This window comes from Rhodamnia argentea, chromosome 10, assembly GCF_020921035.1.
Source record: "Rhodamnia argentea isolate NSW1041297 chromosome 10, ASM2092103v1, whole genome shotgun sequence".
Classification (NCBI taxonomy): Eukaryota; Viridiplantae; Streptophyta; class Magnoliopsida; order Myrtales; family Myrtaceae; genus Rhodamnia; species Rhodamnia argentea.
The window spans coordinates 18,185,282-18,204,291 of record NC_063159.1 but is presented as its reverse complement, the minus strand read 5'-3'; the positions used below and the strand labels follow the sequence as shown (position 1 = coordinate 18,204,291).

Sequence of the window (19,010 nt, the reverse complement as noted above, 5' to 3'; positions counted from 1 at the left end):
ATATTATAATACTATCTTTTTCTAATTCTTTTGATTTTTATTTTTTTTTGCAACTGTGGCCAATGAGGTCACCGGCCGACCATCACCACCTACAGGCGAGGGCCGGCGACCCTTGCCTAGTCTAGGAAAGGGAGTCACGGGCCTTGCCTATGGTCGACGAGGGCATCGGGGCCCTTGCCCAAACCAGGTGAGGGAGTCACGACCCTCTCAGGCCAACAGGCGAGGGTTTTGGCCCACGCCAACAAAAATTATTTTAAAAAAATAAAAGAAAAGAAAAAATATTATTAAAGATTGTCTACATAACTGTCTATCGATGTCCATGTCAATTATTTCCGATCAAAATTGGCCGGATGATCTCAATTAGCAAAATGTAAAAGTGTTTAGGACTCAATTAGCAAACTTAAAAGATTTATGAATGAATTTGCAAAAATGCAATGAGTTTAGGACTTTTTGGGCAATTAATACTATAATTTCGTATTTTTAGGAAGTGAATGATAACCATTCTTTTTCCATGCTCTATCTCTCGCCAAAAATAGAATTTTTTTTTATTTATATTCCATGGAGAAGTTTCTGAGTAAAGACACTCATTTGATAACGACACAAAATTTATATTATCGATACAAAAATTCGTTTGATAATAATATAAAATTTCTACTTGCCGACCAATGCACCTCAGTAGGCAAAGGGCGAACCGATGACCGGCGGATGGCGAACAGCGAAGGTAGAACGGGAGCCAAGGACTAGAGACTAGTGGTCGGCGGATGGAAAATAGTGTCAACGGTAGGGGCATGAGAGAGGCCACCGATGTATGGCAATCGATGGCGGGCATACGGTAGATGATGACTAGCGGTCAGCGAGGAACAAGAGTTGGGGACCAAAGATTGATAGCCGAAGACCCACGAATGGTGAACAGTGACTAGTGACAAGGACAAATTATTTTCCCAAAAATAGAAAAATTAAATTGCATTACCAAAAGGATTTTTATTCCAAACATGTTCCTCAGAATAGAAAATAGAAAAATAGAACTATTATCATGTGTGCCCTTAGCTACATGGCTATAATTTGGGCCCTCGTCTAAAACATCTTTGTCGACCTTATGCAAATTACCATCGCCCTATGTTTTTACTATATTATTCTCTCAATAGTCGTGAGCCTGCACATTGCACAAGATTTTCAATGAGCAAATTTTCTCTTATTTATTTTGGGAATTGATTATATAACACTTTCTGGGTGACTGTTATAGTAATAGTCTGTTTTGGGCCACAAAAAAGCAATAAAAATTAATTAAAAATTATTGTGGAGTCCACGATTTTAAAAATTTGTAGCTCGCAATATACTATTATTCTTATAGTCATCCAAAGACCGTTATACTAGCAGAGTCCACTTATCTTCATGTATAAAAAGACCGTTATACTAGCAGAGTCTATTTATCTTCATGTAGCAAGGCCCGTGTAAAAGAGTAAACTTGATTCGAATGTGAAAGCCCATTTACAATGTTTATATTTTCACAACTGGATTGCATTTGCGACTTCAATTACTTTTTTTACCATCTGGCACAAATACTCTAAACGAGTAGGCTTTATGTTAAGTGCGGTATTTTTATATGCATGCGTACCACGAGCAAGTCTTTCAACTCAAAGAAAATTTTCTTATGCCAAGTCAAGGAAGAAAGAGAGATTTTTCCTCCCATCTCATAGCATCTGCTTTTTTTTTTTTTTTTTTGGTTGGTCGAGAACTCATAGCTTCTTCAATTGTGGTATAAAAATCAGAAAGGTATTAATTAAAATTGCTTTAATCTAGTAAAACCTGTACACTATATTTAGGCAGTAAGCCACACATTTACCTTTCTAGGAAAATCAATTGATTTGCTCATACTCAAGTATTTTCTCTTAGATTTTATTCAACAGGCTAGGCTAAAGTAAGACTAGGGGTGATCGGTTCCCGGTCCGATCCGGTTTCCCTAGAATCGGGAATCGGGCCGGTGGTCTCGGTTCTCATTTTTCAAAACTAGAGACCGGACTAGATCGTCGGTTTGGTCCGATTCCCGATGGGTTCCAAGAAACCAATAACAAAATAAAATCGTGCACATGCCCAAAACATAGAGCATCTTTTCCTTTTTCGGGATTCATCGCTATTTCTTTACTCTGATTTTAGCTTATTGGATGTGATTTGATTACTCATCAAGATTTTGCCATTCTCAATAACAGAAGAAGGCAATCACAAAACAGCAAAAGAAAGAAGCAAATCATAAATAATAAATATTACGATCACTTTTTTTTTTAAATTCGACCAATCCGATCCGAGTAATCCAATCCGATCCTATATCTCTAGAATCGGGAACCGAACCCCCCGATCATCGGTTTTAATATTAAAAATTGGGAACCGGACCGGATCCATCTAAAATCAAGAGCTGGACCATTGGTCTAGTCCGATCCGGACGGTTACCGATTCAGGCGATGCAATTTGCTCACCCCTAAGCAAGACCACGGCCGAAATGGAGGGAATTTTTTGTGGCGACCGTGCGCCACTTTTGCCTTATCTACTGTTAGCAGTTGTGGTCGTTATTCCATCCTAAAAAGCCACCCAACCAACCAACCAAGCCTCCTTCAGTCATCGCAAGCCCCAAGGTCGAGCTCTTTCAGCTCTATCGCCATGGCAAGCGCCATCCTTTCCCCAGCAAACCCTTCACAGGTGCTGATTCTGTGCCCGCTCAGGCTTTTATCTTTCTGGGCTTTTCCCTTTTTGTGCAATAATACAGAGTGTGAAAGAAAGCTCCGTTTTTTTTTTTTTTTCCTTTCTGTTGCAGCTATGCTCTTCGAAGAGCGCCATCTTCTCTGCTTCGCCCAAGGCCTTAACGAGAACCCCCCAATTGGCGGTGGTTAAGGAGAAGGGGATGAAAGTGAAGTGCCAGGCGACGAGTGTGCCTGCTGATGATCGAGTGCCCGACATGGAGAAGAGGCAGCTCTTGAATCTGCTGCTTCTGGGCACTCTCTCTCTCCCCACTGCTGCCATGCTAGTCCCCTACGCCTCCTTCTTTGCCCCTCCCGGGTCAGTATAGTTCTCTCGTTTTCTTTTCCTTTTCGTTCTCGTCAACAAACTCACATGTTTATTGTCGTTATTTCTTCTTGTGAGGGTTCTTCACTGGGTTTATGTAAGTGATTTGATTGATGTTTTGGAAATGGAGTTTTGCGGCTTGTTTACTTTTTGGCTTCTTAGGTGTTTGTTGAAAGGCCAGTGTTGAATTATGCTGGAATGAGTGATTGTGAATTTCCTGCATGCCAGTTTCTGCGTTATTTCTGGTCCTCAAAATCTCTAGTAATGGGGTTGTTGTTACGCCACCGATTGGGCTAAAGGATCTGAAATTAGAGAGGCCTTATAACAAATCGGAAAGGTGAAATCTTCGTTGACTCATGTTTGGACAGTGCAAGTAAAGCTATTTCTGGAGAAAGCAGGTCTTGAGGAATAATCTGTAATTTTATGCCTCCTGCTTTGCTCGTGTGGGTTGCTCTATGAGCATCTTTCCCAACTCTTTTTGGCTTGTATTGATGAATCATTCTGCATCATTAGTTTCCTAGCAAAGTAGCTTATCTTTATGTGGTAGCAGGAACGAACTCAATCTTATTACACGGGTGATGGAAAGAACCTGAAAAATAGGAGTTTGTCACCATGTATTGCTCCTAAGAGGATCACGTAGTTCTTGTAGAATCTATTGGTGAAAAGAACGCTGAGGTTTTCGTGCTAACAAATAACAATAAATCAATCCAACGATCTGTTCTTAACCAAAAAATGTTGTGGAATGTTGGAGAGCTGATTTTGCGCATGCTTCATTTATTTCAAAACTGCCTGCCTTCTATTGATTGTATTGTCTTGTCTTCCGAATTTGTATTGGCCCTAAATTTCTTTCTTAAACTGCAATCATCTTCCCTAAAAATCCTCGAACATCAGAGATCAACATATGGGCAAGCATTGTGTGAACCCCTACCCTTCGCAACACTCGTAATTTATTGGTATACTTCTTATGTAATCTGGATGAGTACATCGTACAGGTCAGGAAATGAAGGGGGTGGAACAATTGCAAAGGATGCCATTGGAAATGATATCATTGCTGCTCAATGGCTGAAGGCCCACGGTCCTGGGGACCGGACTCTCACTCAGGGATTGAAGGTAAGTTTCTCATTAAGTCATACAGTTATGCTAGCGGCAGTTAAAATCTGCCTCTCTTTGTTGTAGTTACCCATGCATCATGTTAACCGAGGCTGGAGAGATCATGAAGGTTATTTGATGAACTGGAACAGACTCTGAATTGATATTTGTGCCCAGGGAGATCCCACTTACCTTGTCGTGGAAAAAGACAGGACTCTTGCAACCTATGGAATCAACAGCGTATGCACTCATCTGGGATGCGTGGTTCCCTGGAATGCAGCTGTGAACAAATTCATCTGCCCTTGCCATGGTTCCCAGTACAATGACCAAGGCAGGGTTGTGAGGGGACCTGCTCCTTTGGTAAGTAAACAATGCCTGTAGTTATTTCCAACTACTATCTGTGCATGCATAGATGCCATCGAACATGTATACAATTGCATTACACGGACATAAGTATCCTCCTTTCGTGTTAGGTTCCACTGTAATGCATTTCGTTTTGTCCTGTGGGTATGATTTTCATGTGTCGGGCAGCCTAAAACTAAAAAATGAACTTAAACCCTACCAAATTATAGAACAAGTGAGAACAGCATGTAATGCGACTTCAGTGAGCTCCATCAGCAGTTTTGAGATTCGTAGCACAAGTCCCTCGATTGTCTTTGAGGACAGTTACTTGTATTTACTAACATTCTTCATCGAAACAGTCCTTGGCATTGGCCCATTGCGACATAGATGATGGGAAAGTAGTGTTTGTACCCTGGGTCGAAACAGATTTCAGAACTGGGGAAGATCCATGGTGGGCTTGAGCTTCCTCTCTCAGGTTCAAGCTGTATTATCCCTTAGATGACACTGTATCCATCGAAGCGAGTTTGTATATCTGTCGCCTTTTATCATTCGCAATGTATGAATCTCGTAATGATGGCTGAATGCTTCAACGACCATCAAACTATTCAGCATGATATCCTCTTTAATGTACAATACATGTTTCTTTCATGTTAACTGTTAACACGTATTCAGAACAGAGTTCTACTTGTAGCCAGAAACACCATATCGCCTGAGGTGTCCTCCATCTTTTACTGATGTTACTGTTACCAGCATTGAACGCATTGACTGGTTGAAAGATGGTCTCTCCTAACTCTGTACGCACCTAACCGAACTCCCTTGATGCCCTCATGCAAATGAGCGTGTGTCTGTGCACGCTCACTCGCACGCACGCACCTGCCTATGTGCGCGCTCAGGCGTGGCAGATGGCTCTGTTGGGTCGGGGTCGGAGTTGGGAAAGTCAAAGGATGCTTCTTTTTCCTCTCGCATGGTTTTTCCTGAGAATTGAAGTGGTAAGTGTCGCTCTCTTTGGTCTTTTTGACATTTGAAGGCCAATGCATGCACAAAGAGCTGTCTCAACAGAAAGCCCCTAAGGGCCGTTGACTCCAACTCATTTACAATCCTCTACCCATAAAAGCAGAGTCGATGTCGTCCATTTAACCTTTCATGGCTGAACAACTATCAATCTCCATCAATGTAAGACACTCCTGACATTGTTAGGAATTTGATGTTATCTCAAGTTGCCAAATATTGCATCGAAAGCAAAACCCAAAAAAACTCCGAAACCGCCAAAAATAACTTGTTCATAAATGCATTTCATTCGCTTCTGTCCCTTTGCAACACCTCCTTTTGCCCTCCGTTACGCTCTCACTTTGCCTCAAACCATCCTTCTCTTCACCGTCACAGCCAAAGATTCCGATTTCTTGCTTGCATATGGGTAGTCTCGGCTCGAGTTGCGCCAATTCTCACCACTTTAGGCCCTTAGACCCTGAAGAGTTTCGCGCCCACGCTCATCAAATGGTCGACTTCATAGCCGATTACTACGAAAAAGTCGAGACCTATCCGGTCCTCAGCCAAGTCCAACCAGGCGACCTCCGTTCCTGCTTGCCCGAATCTGCACCGTATCGACCGGAGTCGTTGGATTCTATCCTCAGGGATGTTCGAAGCTGTATCATTCCGGGCATGACTCACTGGCTGAGCCCAAACTTCTTTGCGTTCTTCCCTGCCACGGTGAGCACAGGCGCCTTCCTGGGAGAAATGCTGTGCACGTGCTTCAATTCCGTCGGCTTCACCTGGCTCGCTTCTCCGGCGGCAACCGAGCTCGAGATGGTCGTCATGGATTGGCTCGCTCGCATGCTCAAGCTCCCCAAGTCCTTCATGTTCGCCGGCACCGGGGGCGGCGTGATTCAGAACACCACCAGCGAGTCGATCCTCGTCACCCTTGTCGCCGCAAGGGACCGAGCATTCGATGCGATTGGCATCGAGAGCTTAAGAAAGCTCGTCGTCTACGGCTCGGATCAGACTCATTCTGCCTTCACAAAGACTTGTAAATTGGCGGGAATACATCCATGCAACATAAGGTCTATTCCGACCTCCTTTCATACGCATTTTGCGCTCTCCCACGTTTTGTTCCGCAAGGTGGTCGAAGCTGACGTTGCGGCTGGGCTGGTCCCGCTCTATGTTTGCGCGACGGTGGGGACGACCTCGACTACGGCCATTGACCCAGTCGAGCAGCTTGTTGACGTGGCAAACGAATACAACATGATGTGGCTCCACGTGGATGCTGCCTACGGTGGAAGCGCTTGCATATGCCCCGAGTTCAGGCACTACTTGAACGGGATCGAACGGGCCGACTCACTGAGTCTGAGCCCGCACAAGTGGCTGCTCAGTTATTTGGACTGCTGTTGCTTGTGGGTGAAGAAGCCGGGCTCACTGGTGAGAGCCTTGAGTACCAACCCGGAGTACCTGAGAAACAGGCCGAGCGAGTCGGACTCGGTCGTGGACTACAAGGACTGGCAGGTGGGCACAGGCCGAAGATTCAAGTCGCTCCGGCTCTGGCTGGTTCTACGCAGCTACGGTGTCGCGAACCTCCAAGGGCACATACGTTCGCACATGCGGATGGCCAGATTGTTCGAGGGGTTTGTGAAATCGGATCCCCGATTCGAAATAGTGGTGCCGAGGCTGTTCGCGCTGGTGTGCTTCCGGTTCATCCCGTGCCGACGGGCCGGACCGGGCGAGGCCGACGCGATGAACCGGAAGCTGCTGGAGTGTGTAAACTCGACGGGTCGGGTCTACATGACACACACGGTGGTGGGAGGGGTGTACGTGCTGAGGTTCGTGGTGGGAGCCACCCTCACCGAGGAGCGCCACGTGGTCGCCGCGTGGAATCTGATTAAGGAAGGAGCTGACTCGTTGCTTAAAAGTGCACATGTTGACCAAGGCAGGGTTGGGGTCGATTCCTCCGTGTGATGAATGAATTCCAAAGTCAAAAGCAGTGTGCTTCTTTTTATATGGGTTAATTATGTGAATTAGGTAGTGGCAAAGAGTTTCGACACATTGGTATTAGAAGAGGGAACATTGGTCACAGTCGATTTCATGACCGAAATAAAGTGTGATTCATTTATCCAATTCATACGAAAAAGATTTGCCCAAAGTTAATAAAGTCGTTACGCCACCGTCGCGAAACGCATGAAAGTTTTCGGGATGCATCGATATGCATCAACCATGAATGTTTTGATAAGGAGAAGATAATAGTGCGTGGATATCCATTTTCTCTTCCAAGTTTCAAGTGGATCCTTTCATCCATGTTGCCATTGTAAACTCTCTAGAGTTTCTCTCCTCCAGCGACCAAATTGAATGTACCTTAGTACACTATACTACCTAACCAACGATCTCCTACGTGGTGTAATTGGTCAGTGCATGTGTGGGGATATCATGTGGGGTACATATGAGGCTCCAACTACACCTTTTTTTTTTTTGTTCATTTTTTTGAGAAAAGTGAATATTTTATTCATATCTCAACATGATATACAAGAGGTTTAAACAAATTTGAACAACAAAGTCCAAACTGCCGTGATAATCACTCTCTCATTCCACAAGAACGGATCTGTCTCGGGATCAAAATCCGACCGGTCATTCGATTTCGTAGCATTATCGGTGATGAGCATAAACTATAATATCATTTTTCCCATTATTTACGGGTTACCCCAGTAGGTGGTGCGCGCCTAGACCGAGCATCCTCAAGAACAAGCTTCCAGATCTAGATCTAGAGAAGTTGAACGGACACGGAAACGCCTCTAATGAACTCTTGAATCTAAATCTCGATCGAGAGATGAGAGAGCTTACAAGGCTTGAAACATCGTATAACCGCTTTCAATACAACAGGAACTTACCGTATTCCTCCTCCATCCTCTTGGACTCAACATAATACACTCAGATCGGATCGATCGATCAAGAGAGAGAATTTCAACTCGAGTTGAGATGAACCCTTAAAATTTGGGATCGTTCAGTGAACGGCTGAATAGGTATATGGTTCGTGGGCCTGACGGTTCAATGGGCATGCATGTCCAAAAGGGCAATTAGGTATTCCCACTAAGGTTTCACAAATTTAAAGCAAGAGAAATATTTGGTGGGCTACTCGGTCATGTAAAGGAGAAGCAAAACGAGGTGCCCCAAAAAGGTAGAAGTGAAAGTATTTAATAAAAATAAAATTGGAGAAAAATGACGTTCCTCTTTTTTTTTTTTCTGAAAAGGAAAAGGTGAGAATCCGGGAAAGAAAGAATAAATTTAATAGAAGAGGAGAAAGCTCGAGATTTGCGTTGTCGCAGGCTTTTGGGAAATCATTTTCTTTAGGTAATCTGAACAAAAAATCTCGCTTGGGATTTGCTCCCCCTTCCATTTTGCAAGTTTGCGCCGGAGTGGATGGCAACACTTCTGCTTTAAAAATTAACTTATGCTCAAAATAAATAAATTGTTATTAGTTTCTTTAAGTTGCTCCGAAACTACTTCTTAGAGCAAAAAAAAAAAGATCCAGAAGTAGAAAAACGAAGTTACGCAACCTAAGCGATTTCTGCTTCAAAAACACTTCAGGAGCAGAAATCCTACTCCATAAGTGTTGTCATGCGCGCCGCCAAGAATCGCTAAAACAAAAATAGCATGTACAGAAAATAGTGTCACTTAAAAGACATTAGAAATGTTGTTCTTGAGTAGTGTTCTCATGTTGTGCCATGTCGATAGCTGTTATCGGATTCATGCTCATTCTACTCCCCACATTACGTTATAATGCGATTTTTTTTCCTTTTTCTGTTCACGTCAAAATCAAAATCAGGAGAGATTTTCTTTGTCGCAAAATCAGAAAGAGTTAGAAAAGTCACAAACCCAAATATTATATTTGTGTTGGATATTTAATTAACTTCTTAGATGAATTCTTAAATTTTAATATGCTATCTTTAAAAAAACATTACCGAAAGCTTCCATCTTAAAAAACGCAGTTCAATTACCCAATGTGCTTTTTTTTTTTTCATAACTTCATCCATTTGTTTCTTTAAAGATAAAACTGTTATAATTATATTAATCATATGTGGATGCTTCACCTTTCACCATTTCCTCTTCCAATGTATGTTACAAATACATTGATGTACATTGATATGGATTGATGTTTCACCTTTCATATTCCATGAGCGGTTTTTCCTCTTTTAATGTAATGTACCCTCTAGCCTATAAATAGAGACTTTTGTAAACTTGTTGAGGTAATGAAAAGTGTATTAACATTTGCTTTCGCTTCTCTCTTACCTTCTTTTCTCATATTATATTTTCAAGTTCACTTTGTATTTCTGAGTTGATTTCAAATATCACCGTTTACTTTTATAACACGTTATCAGCACGAGCCGGTTAGAATCTTGGATATCACTCAAGGTAACGCATCTTTACCTCTTCATTATCTAATATTTCTACATTTTCTTTTTAAGTATGTCAAACATTACCAAAAAAGAGTTTGCAACGTTAGATATTATTGGAAGTAATTATCTAACATGGGTTTTTGATGTCAAGTTACACTTAACATCATTAGATCTCGATCGATTTATTCTCTCAGAATCTAATTATACCCCAGCTCAGAAGGCTAAGGCTTTTATCTTCATTCATCACCATTTACATGAAGATTTAAAGGTCGAGTATTTGATTGAAGAGGACCCTGCAATTCTATGGCAATCCCTAAAGGATCGCTTTGATCATCAACAATAAGTGGTCCTTCCTCATGCCAGGTTTCAATGGATCAATTTACGCTTTCAGGATTTTAAGTCCGTAGCATAATATAATTATGTTATTCACCAAATTGTATCACAATTAAGACTTTGTGACCAGCAGATCACAGAGACCGAAATGATGGAAAAAACATTATCTACCTTTCATGTCAAGTCATAGACTGGTTATGTGTTCCTCTGTGGAGGTACGCAGTTTCATGGAAGTCGATAAAACAAAGTGTAGTTGCTACTTCCTCAAATCATTATGAGATTATTGCATTATTTGAAACTGTCAAATAATGCATTTGGTTAAGAACTTTGATACACCACATTCAAGATTCATGTGGTTTATACTCAATTCACGATGCCCCCACTATACTTTTTGAGAATAATGCGGCTTGCATTGCACAAATGCGTGATGGATTTGTCAAAACTGATAGAACTAAACATATTTCACCTAAGTTATTTTACTCTCATAAACTCCAAGAAAAATGGTGAAATAGATATCCATCAAATTCGCTCTAGTAACAATCTTGCAGATTTATTCACTAATTACCTACCTACTTCCACATTTGAAAAACTCGTATATGGAATAGGAATGCGTCGGCTTGGGCGACTACTTCTATCAGGGGGAGCGAATTAACCATCTTCGAAGGATGGAACCTAGAAAGTTTATGGCTGTACTCTTTTTCCCTTTATAAGTTTTTTTTTTCCATAGGGTTTTTTACTTGCCAAAGGTTTTTAATGAGGCAGCCTACGTGCAATAACTATTAAAATGGGGGGGAGTATTATACACACTGTACTCTTTTTCCCTTCACCGAGTTTTTTTTTGTCCCACTAGGTTTTTCTAAGCGAGGTTTAAACAATGTATAATAAAAAGGTGAACATCTAAGGGAGAGTGTTATAAATATATTAATCACATGCGGATGCTTCACTTTTCACTATTTCCTCTTCCAATGTATGTTACAAATATATTGATATACATTAATGTACATTGATATGGATTGATGTTTCATCTTTCACATTCCATGAGCGGTTTTTCTTCTTTCAATGTAATGTAACCTCTAACCTATAAATAGGGGCTTTTGTAAACTTGTTGAGGCAATGAAAAGTGAGTTAACATTTGCTTCCACTTCTCTCTTACCTTCTTCTTTCATATTATATTTTCAAGTTCACTTTGTATTTCTGAGTTGATTCCAAAGATCACCGTTTACTTTTACAACAAAAACTAGCCATTCTATGGAATAACTAAAATAAGTGACCAATACTCACTAGACGTAACGGTACTGTTACGCTAGCACTACCCATTACTATTAATTAAGGAAAAATTATGACATACGAGGATATCTACTTATTGATAGTCGATAAATCTTTGAATTTACAAACTGTAAAAGTAGCGTTACGATCACGGAGATAGGTTACTAGAAACACAGGAAAATATTTTACAGCAAAAGGCGTTCGCGGCATCTCACGCAAAGTTAAGAATGTAAGCATGGTCGACTTCCTTGCTGAGACCTTGATGTGAATTACTAGTAAATGACTAACGATCACTAACTTGTCCTTCACAATGACTTACAGGAAAGTTACAATTATTGGGCGAATCGCCAATAAGTATTAGGTCGATGGATCGTCTGTCGCATGGGATGCAGAACCAATGCGAGTGGTGAAGGATCCACAAATAAAGATAGAAAAGCATATTTCTAATCGTTACTGTATTCTACTACGATATCAATTAATTACTAGCTGTTAATGTTTTCAAGATGCGAAGCCTACATTCGAGTCATCGTCCATAAAGGTGAATCCCTCCTTATAAGTGGAAAATGAGTTACCACGACTATCGATAAGATAATGACCTAGAAAGTTAAATCCTCGATCAATTATCTTAGTTAAAACACAACCCCCAAACGTCGCGACAAACGATGAAACCTCGATCAAATCATTGTCATTCGGACACGTGAAACGACACTCTTTTTCTTAATCCGGGTACAGACGGAACCTATGGGAACCCAAAGCATTGTTTTATCGATTATCTTAACAAGGAAGTGGCTCCTAGTTCTTAGCCATCACGACCAACATACTCAGTCCTCGGGACCTGTTCCGCCTCGAGATCAACTAATCTAATCTTAATCTAATCCCAACTTCGGAAAAAGCGAACGATATGATTGATCCGATCCGTAAAAACTCGCTCCACTACATGTTAAAAAATTTTAAAAGCTCAGCCTTCAGTGCCAGAGGTAATCTTGATTAAACTGTAATTTACAGCGGTGCGGGTCCAAAAAAAAATTGGAGAGACTGACAAAAAATTTACCCTACAAGCCTCGTATCGTCCCTAAGTCCTAAACATCACCACGTGACCCGACACAGAGCGGGAAGGCCCGAGAAAGTCACAGGCTTCTCTTTCTAAATAAACAAACAAAACCACATGATGATGAAGGGCAAGATCGGGAACCGGACAACGGACGGTGGCGATGATGAGGAGGAGGCCTGGGCCCTCTCGAACTGCAGGGAATCAACGGCCAGCGGCATGTTCTCCTGGTCGGGGCTGCACTTGGCGCCCTGCGGAGGGTGCCAGCTGTACATGATGGCCCGCAGCGCGGCGGAGACGGTGGGGATGTACGCCGTCTTGTTGCGGGCGAGTAGCCATGTCAGGCCCATCAGCTGGCAGTCCCTCTCCAGCATCCTGCTCGTCCGGTCGCTCGAGTCTCCTCCCGTCGTCCCGTTCTTGTACCCTCCCTTCAGCTGTTGCCCCGACCACAAGCAAAAGTAAAAGAGAACACAACACCCAAGTCAATGAAGCAAGTGGGAAGACGGGTTTAACGTTATAGCTGGAGATCAAGGCGGTAATGTAAATTAATGGGGGTATGATTGGCCCGAATGAACCTCCGCTTTGTCAATCATGTGAAAAGGAAACTCTAATAATGTCCGCTTTTGAAAAGGTGTCGAATTGAAAAGGCACATGTGAGTCTTGAATTTCAGTGGAGGCGCACCAACAATGGATGCGGACAAAGAAGAAGAGGGTAGTGGGCTTGTGGTTTGAATCTGTTGTCAGTTCGAAATGTGCCATGACTCATGAGGCTTAAGGTTTGTCACTGTCCTGGGAGTATACCAGAACCAATTTGGACTGTTCCAGAAAGAGGCAAAAGCAAAACATGGAACTCGGGAAGCGGACATGGTCGCAACGCTCTCGCTCTCTCCAATACATCCATGTGCCAAGACGATGCATAACTTCAATGGTGATGAGCAGGCTACCGTTCTGCTAGCGTATAGTATACAATATACATGTCTAACAAGTGATTGATAAAGCTCACGTCATAAAGTGATTGAATTTACAAGTGGAACCACACCCAGAAAAAATGGCTCCTTCTAGGGAAAAGAGAACTTTTACCAGCAATGGCGAGAATAAAGCATTTTCTTCTTTTTCCTTGGCATTGGTTTTCTTGAAAAGAAAAGGCGGATGAAGAAAAAAACTAAAGAGCGAAATCGGAAGTACCTGTTGAAGAGCGCCGAGGCACTTGGTGCAACCGGCGTACGATGAGTTCCGGCAACTCTTTTCGAGGTTTCTTACCGCCGCGGTGGGCGTCGCGTTCCGGAACCCGGAGGAGACGTTGAACGCCGCCGGGCAGCTCAGCGAGCTGATCTGGTGAACCCTAATCCCGCAGAAGCACAGGACGGCGTCGCAGCTCGCGTTCGGCTGCGGAAGGTGCACGTTCTTGCTCACCAGGGCCGACTGCAGCGAGTTCACGCACTTCTGCGAGTCGTCCGGGATCATCGGCAGCTCCTCCCCCGACGACGGCGCCGCCGCCGGAGCCACCTGCAGGGCGTACCTGTCCATTGGGTTTCTCAGACTCTCAGTTATCACCGCACGCCACGCGACCGATACGTAAAAAGCAAGCAAAGGTGGGATTTTTGGGTGTACGAGCACGAATTTGACCCGAGACTATGGCAATGTGAATCGATACGTAAAAAGGCTGCGTTTCACCTGGCATGGGCGGCGAAGAGCCAAGCAGCGAGCACGGGACAACAGCGGCTGCGGTCGAGGTTGCGACCGCAGGCCTCGCTGACGCCGCCGAAGAGCTCGGCGGAAAGGTCGAGCTTGCAGATTTGGCCCGCCGAGTCCACCGGGAAAGCAGGGACGGTGTAGGGCCGGTCGTGGCCGCCCTGGACGGGCTCGGCTATGATGCCGGCGAAGGACGGGCGGAGGAGAGCGCAGGACGAGGAAAAAGCGACGAGGAGCAACGCGCGAAGAAGCCGAAGTGGCATTTTCATCAGCGCGAGCGAAAGGGAATGAGGTTTGTGGTCGAGGGGCGAGTGGGAAAGCGTTCTTTTTTCTTTTTGTTTTCCCTTCTGGGTGATGAAGATGAAATGATTAACGCTTTGACTTGAGAGAGAGAGAGAGAGAGAGAGAGAGAAGGATACTGTGTTTTGTGTGCGGGAAAGGAGGGGAAAAGTGGGGGACTACTCGGAAATTGAAGAAGAAAGCAGAAGCAGAAAGAAGAAGAAGACGACTAAAAAGATAAAGCGGGGAGCTTTCCTCATCGTTTCCCTTTCTCTCAATAATGTGCAGAGGTGGTGGTGGGCCTCTGAACAACCTTTGCTTTTCTGGATGCTTTTTCTCGCTTCTCCTTTCCCGACTCTTGTCCGGGTCTTTGCATTCGTCGGAGCAAGAAGGATTTGATAAAAAATGTGGAAGGGTTGCGGGAGATTCAGGAGATATTCTGGGTCATCTCTGCTTCAGACTCCAGAGAAATGGAAGTTCGAACAGAGGGTTAGTGCGAGAAAGAGTGCGAACGAGGGAGAGACGGATCGATAATTTGATATGGAGGACCGAGAGCACTCTCTCTCTCTCTCTCAGTAGCAATTTTTTTTTTTTTTTGAATCTCCGAGAGAAAGGACAGAGATTTGTACCCACGAAGGGAAACTGCATAATGCAGCCAAATCTGATCGCAATAGGAGGAAGCATACGAGACTTCAGCTGGGTGTTGCCAGACGATTAGGTTAAAAAGTTGCCGTGGTTAAAATTTTGAATTTGGATGCACGGGTTAACGCAACCTCGTCTCTCCACTCAACTTGCGATTGAGAAAACGACATCCCTTTGCAGCGATTATACAACAGTTCGGGATGATTCTACATGTTAAAAAGTCTGAAATAATCGACACTAGTAAAAACTAAATGGAGTACGTGGTAAAAATAGAACATAAAAAAAAAAAAAAAAGCAAAAAACCGAAAGGAAGGTGTCACTGATGTGGCTACTTTTGGGAGGCAAGAACGTTGTGGATCACAAATTTTTAAAGTTCGACAAATCTGTTTTTTTTTTTTTGAAAGAATGAATTAAAAACAGTCACAATCATTTTTCTTATAGGAAGTGTAATATCTGACCGACTCCTGATAACTAGTAAGGGTGTTCTTGGGAAAGAAAGTTGGGCTTGTGATGTTTTTGTCATACATTGTTCAAAGTATAAGGTGAAGTCTCGATCAGATGGTTCTATGAACCTAATCAATCATATTCTTGATCGTGCATATCTCACATGAGTTTATAAAGATTGAAAATTGTCCGTATAGACCATCAAGGCAAGGAGTTCGTGTCACGACAACATACTCATATAGATTTTAGCCATGTCTCACTCTTGTTACATGGATGATAATTCCTCAACTGACACGAGAACACAATACTTGTGGAAGACTTGAAATTGATACGATAGAGCCGATTCAAAACTGTCGCAAATTGAGGCATTGTCAATCCCCTTCCCGCTCCCCCCCCAAAGTATCAAATGAAGGGGAAGATTCTACTATGCGGGTACGTGGTTTTTTAGAGAGAAATCGATCTCGAAATCTCATGCAACCGTTGCCGGACCAACTCATCGATGAATGATTGAATCAAGTTTAGAAGTCTAGATACGACTTCTCAAACAACATTTTTCACGGCACTTGTCGAATTGATCACACATTTATCAAAGGCAATCATATATCAATGTGAACTCTTGCAAATTGTGCACATGCCACGATCTATTTGAAAGGCCAAAAATGTGAGAAACTCCTTTTCATATACTTTGTCGCAATACCCAATTAGGAGTAGGGTCAACTTCGAGGAACGAAATCGGAAATGAATGCGTTGGCCTTTTGACTTTTGATAAATCTCCCAGCACGAACACATGGTGAGAATGCCGTGAAAGTGAGGAGACTAGAGAGGACCGTCCACCCAACTGATGCCATAAACCGAAGCGGTTCGCTTGTACTAGGAAGATTGGCGGATTGTTCATATGGTATCTTTGTCAAAATTGCCAGGAGGGGAGGGGGACCAGCCTTTGATAAGTGATCGTACGGCGATTGCAAAGAGATCCATTGTGGGTCCCTCTCTCTTTCTCTCCAACGTTGAATGCACCGGGGATTCATGTGAAGCGAGGGCATCACAATCGTTAGATTATATGATTCGGAAAGTCATGGTGAATCGGGTGTGTAGGGAAGTGGTGATGGAAAGAAATGGATGTGGCTTTTGCGAACTAAGCAAAGGGTCCTTTATGAAACCCTACGTTCTCTTCGCTATTCCATCGCGATGATGCACATAGTAGTGTTCGGTGTTCCAAAGAGTCTAACTAAATAATATTTTCTATCGCTATTTTTTTGGGGGAAGCTCCCCTCTTGGGTAGAAAATGAGTCCAATATGAGTCGAAAATGAGTTTAAGTGTGTGATCCATTTTGACCCATATGATTCAATTTAAATTTTTTGAACCCATCTTCATTCAGCCCTTTACAAACTTAAAATCCACATATAACCCATTTGAACAAAATATGGGTAAAAAATGGGTCATTGACCCATATTGACGACTCTAACCTTCGACAACGTCGAAGTCTTCCCAATTGAATCGATAGAAAGTATGTCCTCGTAAGTTTCTCTTGGGAGGGCCCTCTAATATTGAGAGAGAGAGAGAGAGAGAGAGATGAAGTGATCGACAGAGGTTAAAATTGTGAGGTCATGCATAGATAAGAAGTTGTGGACCCCATTCCTAGAGTTGGTACGTTAGGGGATTACATAGTCAATATATTTACCAAATATAAAAAGAGAATAATGACATAAATGATTTCCGAACTTTGGTTCAATATGTAAAGTAGTTCATGAATTTTTTTTAATTTATTTAATGTGGTCTATAAACTTTAGTCCAATATGTAATGTGGCCCATGAACTTAGAATTTATTCAATGTGGGCCCTAAAATTTGTTATAACTGTTTAAATGAATCCCCGAACTATATAAAAATAATCAGAGACTAAATTGAATATGTACCAAAAGTTCAAGAATCACATATAATAAATTAAAAGTTCAGAAACTATATTGCACATTTGGTTAAAGTTTATGGACCATTTGTGTAATATTCCCTATATAAAAATTTGGGCTTTCATGTGAAATTAGGGTCCAAAATAAAGCACCAGCCTCGTTACAGCACTTATTTACAAATAGATCATAACTATTATTTAATTAATATAAAACTCACTAAGTTCATACTTGAATTTTTCACAAACTATCTTTTATAAATGCGTCCTCTTTTAATATATTTGTCACCCTCTAATTTTGCAAAGCACGCTTTACTCTAGTGTCTACAATAGTGAGAACCTTTTTAACAGCGCTAGATTTAAAGATGCAAATCTCAAATTTTGAAATATTGACACGTGAGGATGTACAGTTTCGAAACTACAGGATCCTAATTATAAATAAGAGAAACTGGAAGATGTTTTTTTTCCAATTTTATATATTCCCAATAATCATGTGACCTGGGTGGTTCTAAGTCTTTACTTCCATTTACACTCTTAACCGTGCTTGGTGTTCCAAAGAGTCCGACTAGATAAAATTTTCGTGTCCCCGTAACTTTTTTTTTATTAGAATATTAAATATCAAATCGCACTTTCATTTAATAGCTTAAGTTTTTAGAATCGGGAATGATCTCACAAAATTTCGTATGGTATTATGGTAGGAAGTACAATGGTCCCTCAAAATCTCGAATTTTTAACACAAGCTCACTCTCAATCAATATAAGCAATTAAATTTCAAAAGTTGACTTATCAGTCAATCTCCGATCAAGCTTTGATTTTCAAAGTAGGTCCAATCTCACGAGTCGTGAAGGCACATGTTAGGTCAGGCAGTAGCACCAGAAAAAGGGAGAAATACATGGAGGGTCGTACCAAAATTATGCGCACAAAAGAGTGTATCTTTTGCAAAAGGCTCCTGCAAAATGTCTCTCTTTAGCTTTTCTTGTGGGGTTAGGAAAGGGGGAGGTCCCTCCATGTCCGAAGAGGACACCAGCAGTGCAGGCAAAAGAGGGGAAAAACAAAAAAAGCGAAAGAGTGCTGCTTTTTGATCTGTTTCTTTTCAATGATGCGCGATAATCATCTTCATCAGATTAAACAAAAGGTCGATGGGGTCCTGCAAGAATCTTGGTAATTGAGCTTAAGAAAGAGAAAGGGAAGGGAAGGGAAGTGGCGGAGAGAAAAGTGCGCAATCATGGCGCTACAAATCAAGGTTGGACAGTCTCGAACTCCGATTGCGTCCATTACGGGGACAGTGCCGTCGTGGAGCGGTCCGGTTGGCTTTCTGTTTCAGTCTCTGCTTTTTCATCAGCGGCATGGCTCCCCCTCCGGCCGATGACGGAGGCGCACTGTGCTGTTGAACATCGCGAGGCGATTTCGAGGGACCGCGTTTCTCTTATGAATGACAACATCACGATCGTGGAATGCAAAACGATCCTACGTTCGAGACACCAACCTGCTCGCATCGTAGCTTCCAACTCACTCAATTGAAGATTCTGAGGCCCATTTTACCA

At 42.4% G+C, this 19,010-nt stretch overlaps 3 protein-coding genes across 3 annotated transcripts; 2 read left to right on the top strand and 1 right to left on the bottom strand.

Moving 5' to 3' along the window:
* Nucleotides 1-2,526: 2,526 nt before the first annotated feature.
* On the top strand, nucleotides 2,527-5,133 carry LOC115752311 (cytochrome b6-f complex iron-sulfur subunit 1, chloroplastic-like). The gene is made up of 5 exons (XM_030690450.2): nucleotides 2,527-2,691; nucleotides 2,807-3,048; nucleotides 4,047-4,164; nucleotides 4,321-4,503; nucleotides 4,845-5,133. Exons 1-5 carry the CDS (start codon nucleotides 2,653-2,655, stop codon nucleotides 4,944-4,946), a joined length of 684 nt encoding a protein of 227 aa, XP_030546310.1. The 5' UTR covers nucleotides 2,527-2,652; the 3' UTR covers nucleotides 4,947-5,133.
* A 762-nt stretch (nucleotides 5,134-5,895) lies between these two features.
* On the top strand, nucleotides 5,896-7,431 carry LOC115752335 (tryptophan decarboxylase TDC2-like). The gene has a single exon (XM_030690477.1). The coding sequence runs from the start codon at nucleotides 5,896-5,898 to the stop codon at nucleotides 7,429-7,431; it is 1,536 nt and encodes a 511-aa protein (XP_030546337.1).
* Nucleotides 7,432-12,341: 4,910 nt separating this feature from the next.
* LOC115752310 (uncharacterized GPI-anchored protein At4g28100-like) lies at nucleotides 12,342-14,989 on the bottom strand. Its single transcript, XM_030690449.2, has 3 exons — nucleotides 14,182-14,989; nucleotides 13,693-14,026; nucleotides 12,342-12,941 (listed from the first exon to the last, which is right to left on the bottom strand). The coding sequence occupies exons 1-3, from the start codon at nucleotides 14,466-14,468 to the stop codon at nucleotides 12,603-12,605; spliced, it is 960 nt and encodes a 319-aa protein (XP_030546309.1). The 5' UTR covers nucleotides 14,469-14,989; the 3' UTR covers nucleotides 12,342-12,602.
* Between the last annotated feature and the right edge of the window lie 4,021 nt (nucleotides 14,990-19,010).

What these genes read in the sequence shown, in the direction of transcription:
- LOC115752311 (XM_030690450.2), top strand. Translation starts at nt 2,653, where the DNA reads ATGGCAAGCGCCATCCTTTCCCCAGCAAACCCTTCACAG. An exon ending in TCCTTCTTTGCCCCTCCCGG is followed by an intron (nt 3,049 to 4,046) that starts GTCAGTATAGTT and finishes TACATCGTACAG; the next exon opens with GTCAGGAAATGAAGGGGGTG. An exon ending in TGAGGGGACCTGCTCCTTTG is followed by an intron (nt 4,504 to 4,844) that starts GTAAGTAAACAA and finishes TCATCGAAACAG; the next exon opens with TCCTTGGCATTGGCCCATTG.
- LOC115752335 (XM_030690477.1), top strand. Translation starts at nt 5,896, where the DNA reads ATGGGTAGTCTCGGCTCGAGTTGCGCCAATTCTCACCACTTTAGGCCC.
- LOC115752310 (XM_030690449.2), bottom strand. Translation starts at nt 14,468, where the DNA reads ATGAAAATGCCACTTCGGCTTCTTCGCGCGTTGCTCCTCGTCGCTTTT. An exon ending in CTCTTCGCCGCCCATGCCAG is followed by an intron (nt 14,027 to 14,181) that starts GTGAAACGCAGC and finishes CCCAATGGACAG; the next exon opens with GTACGCCCTGCAGGTGGCTC. An exon ending in GCCTCGGCGCTCTTCAACAG is followed by an intron (nt 12,942 to 13,692) that starts GTACTTCCGATT and finishes TCGGGGCAACAG; the next exon opens with CTGAAGGGAGGGTACAAGAA.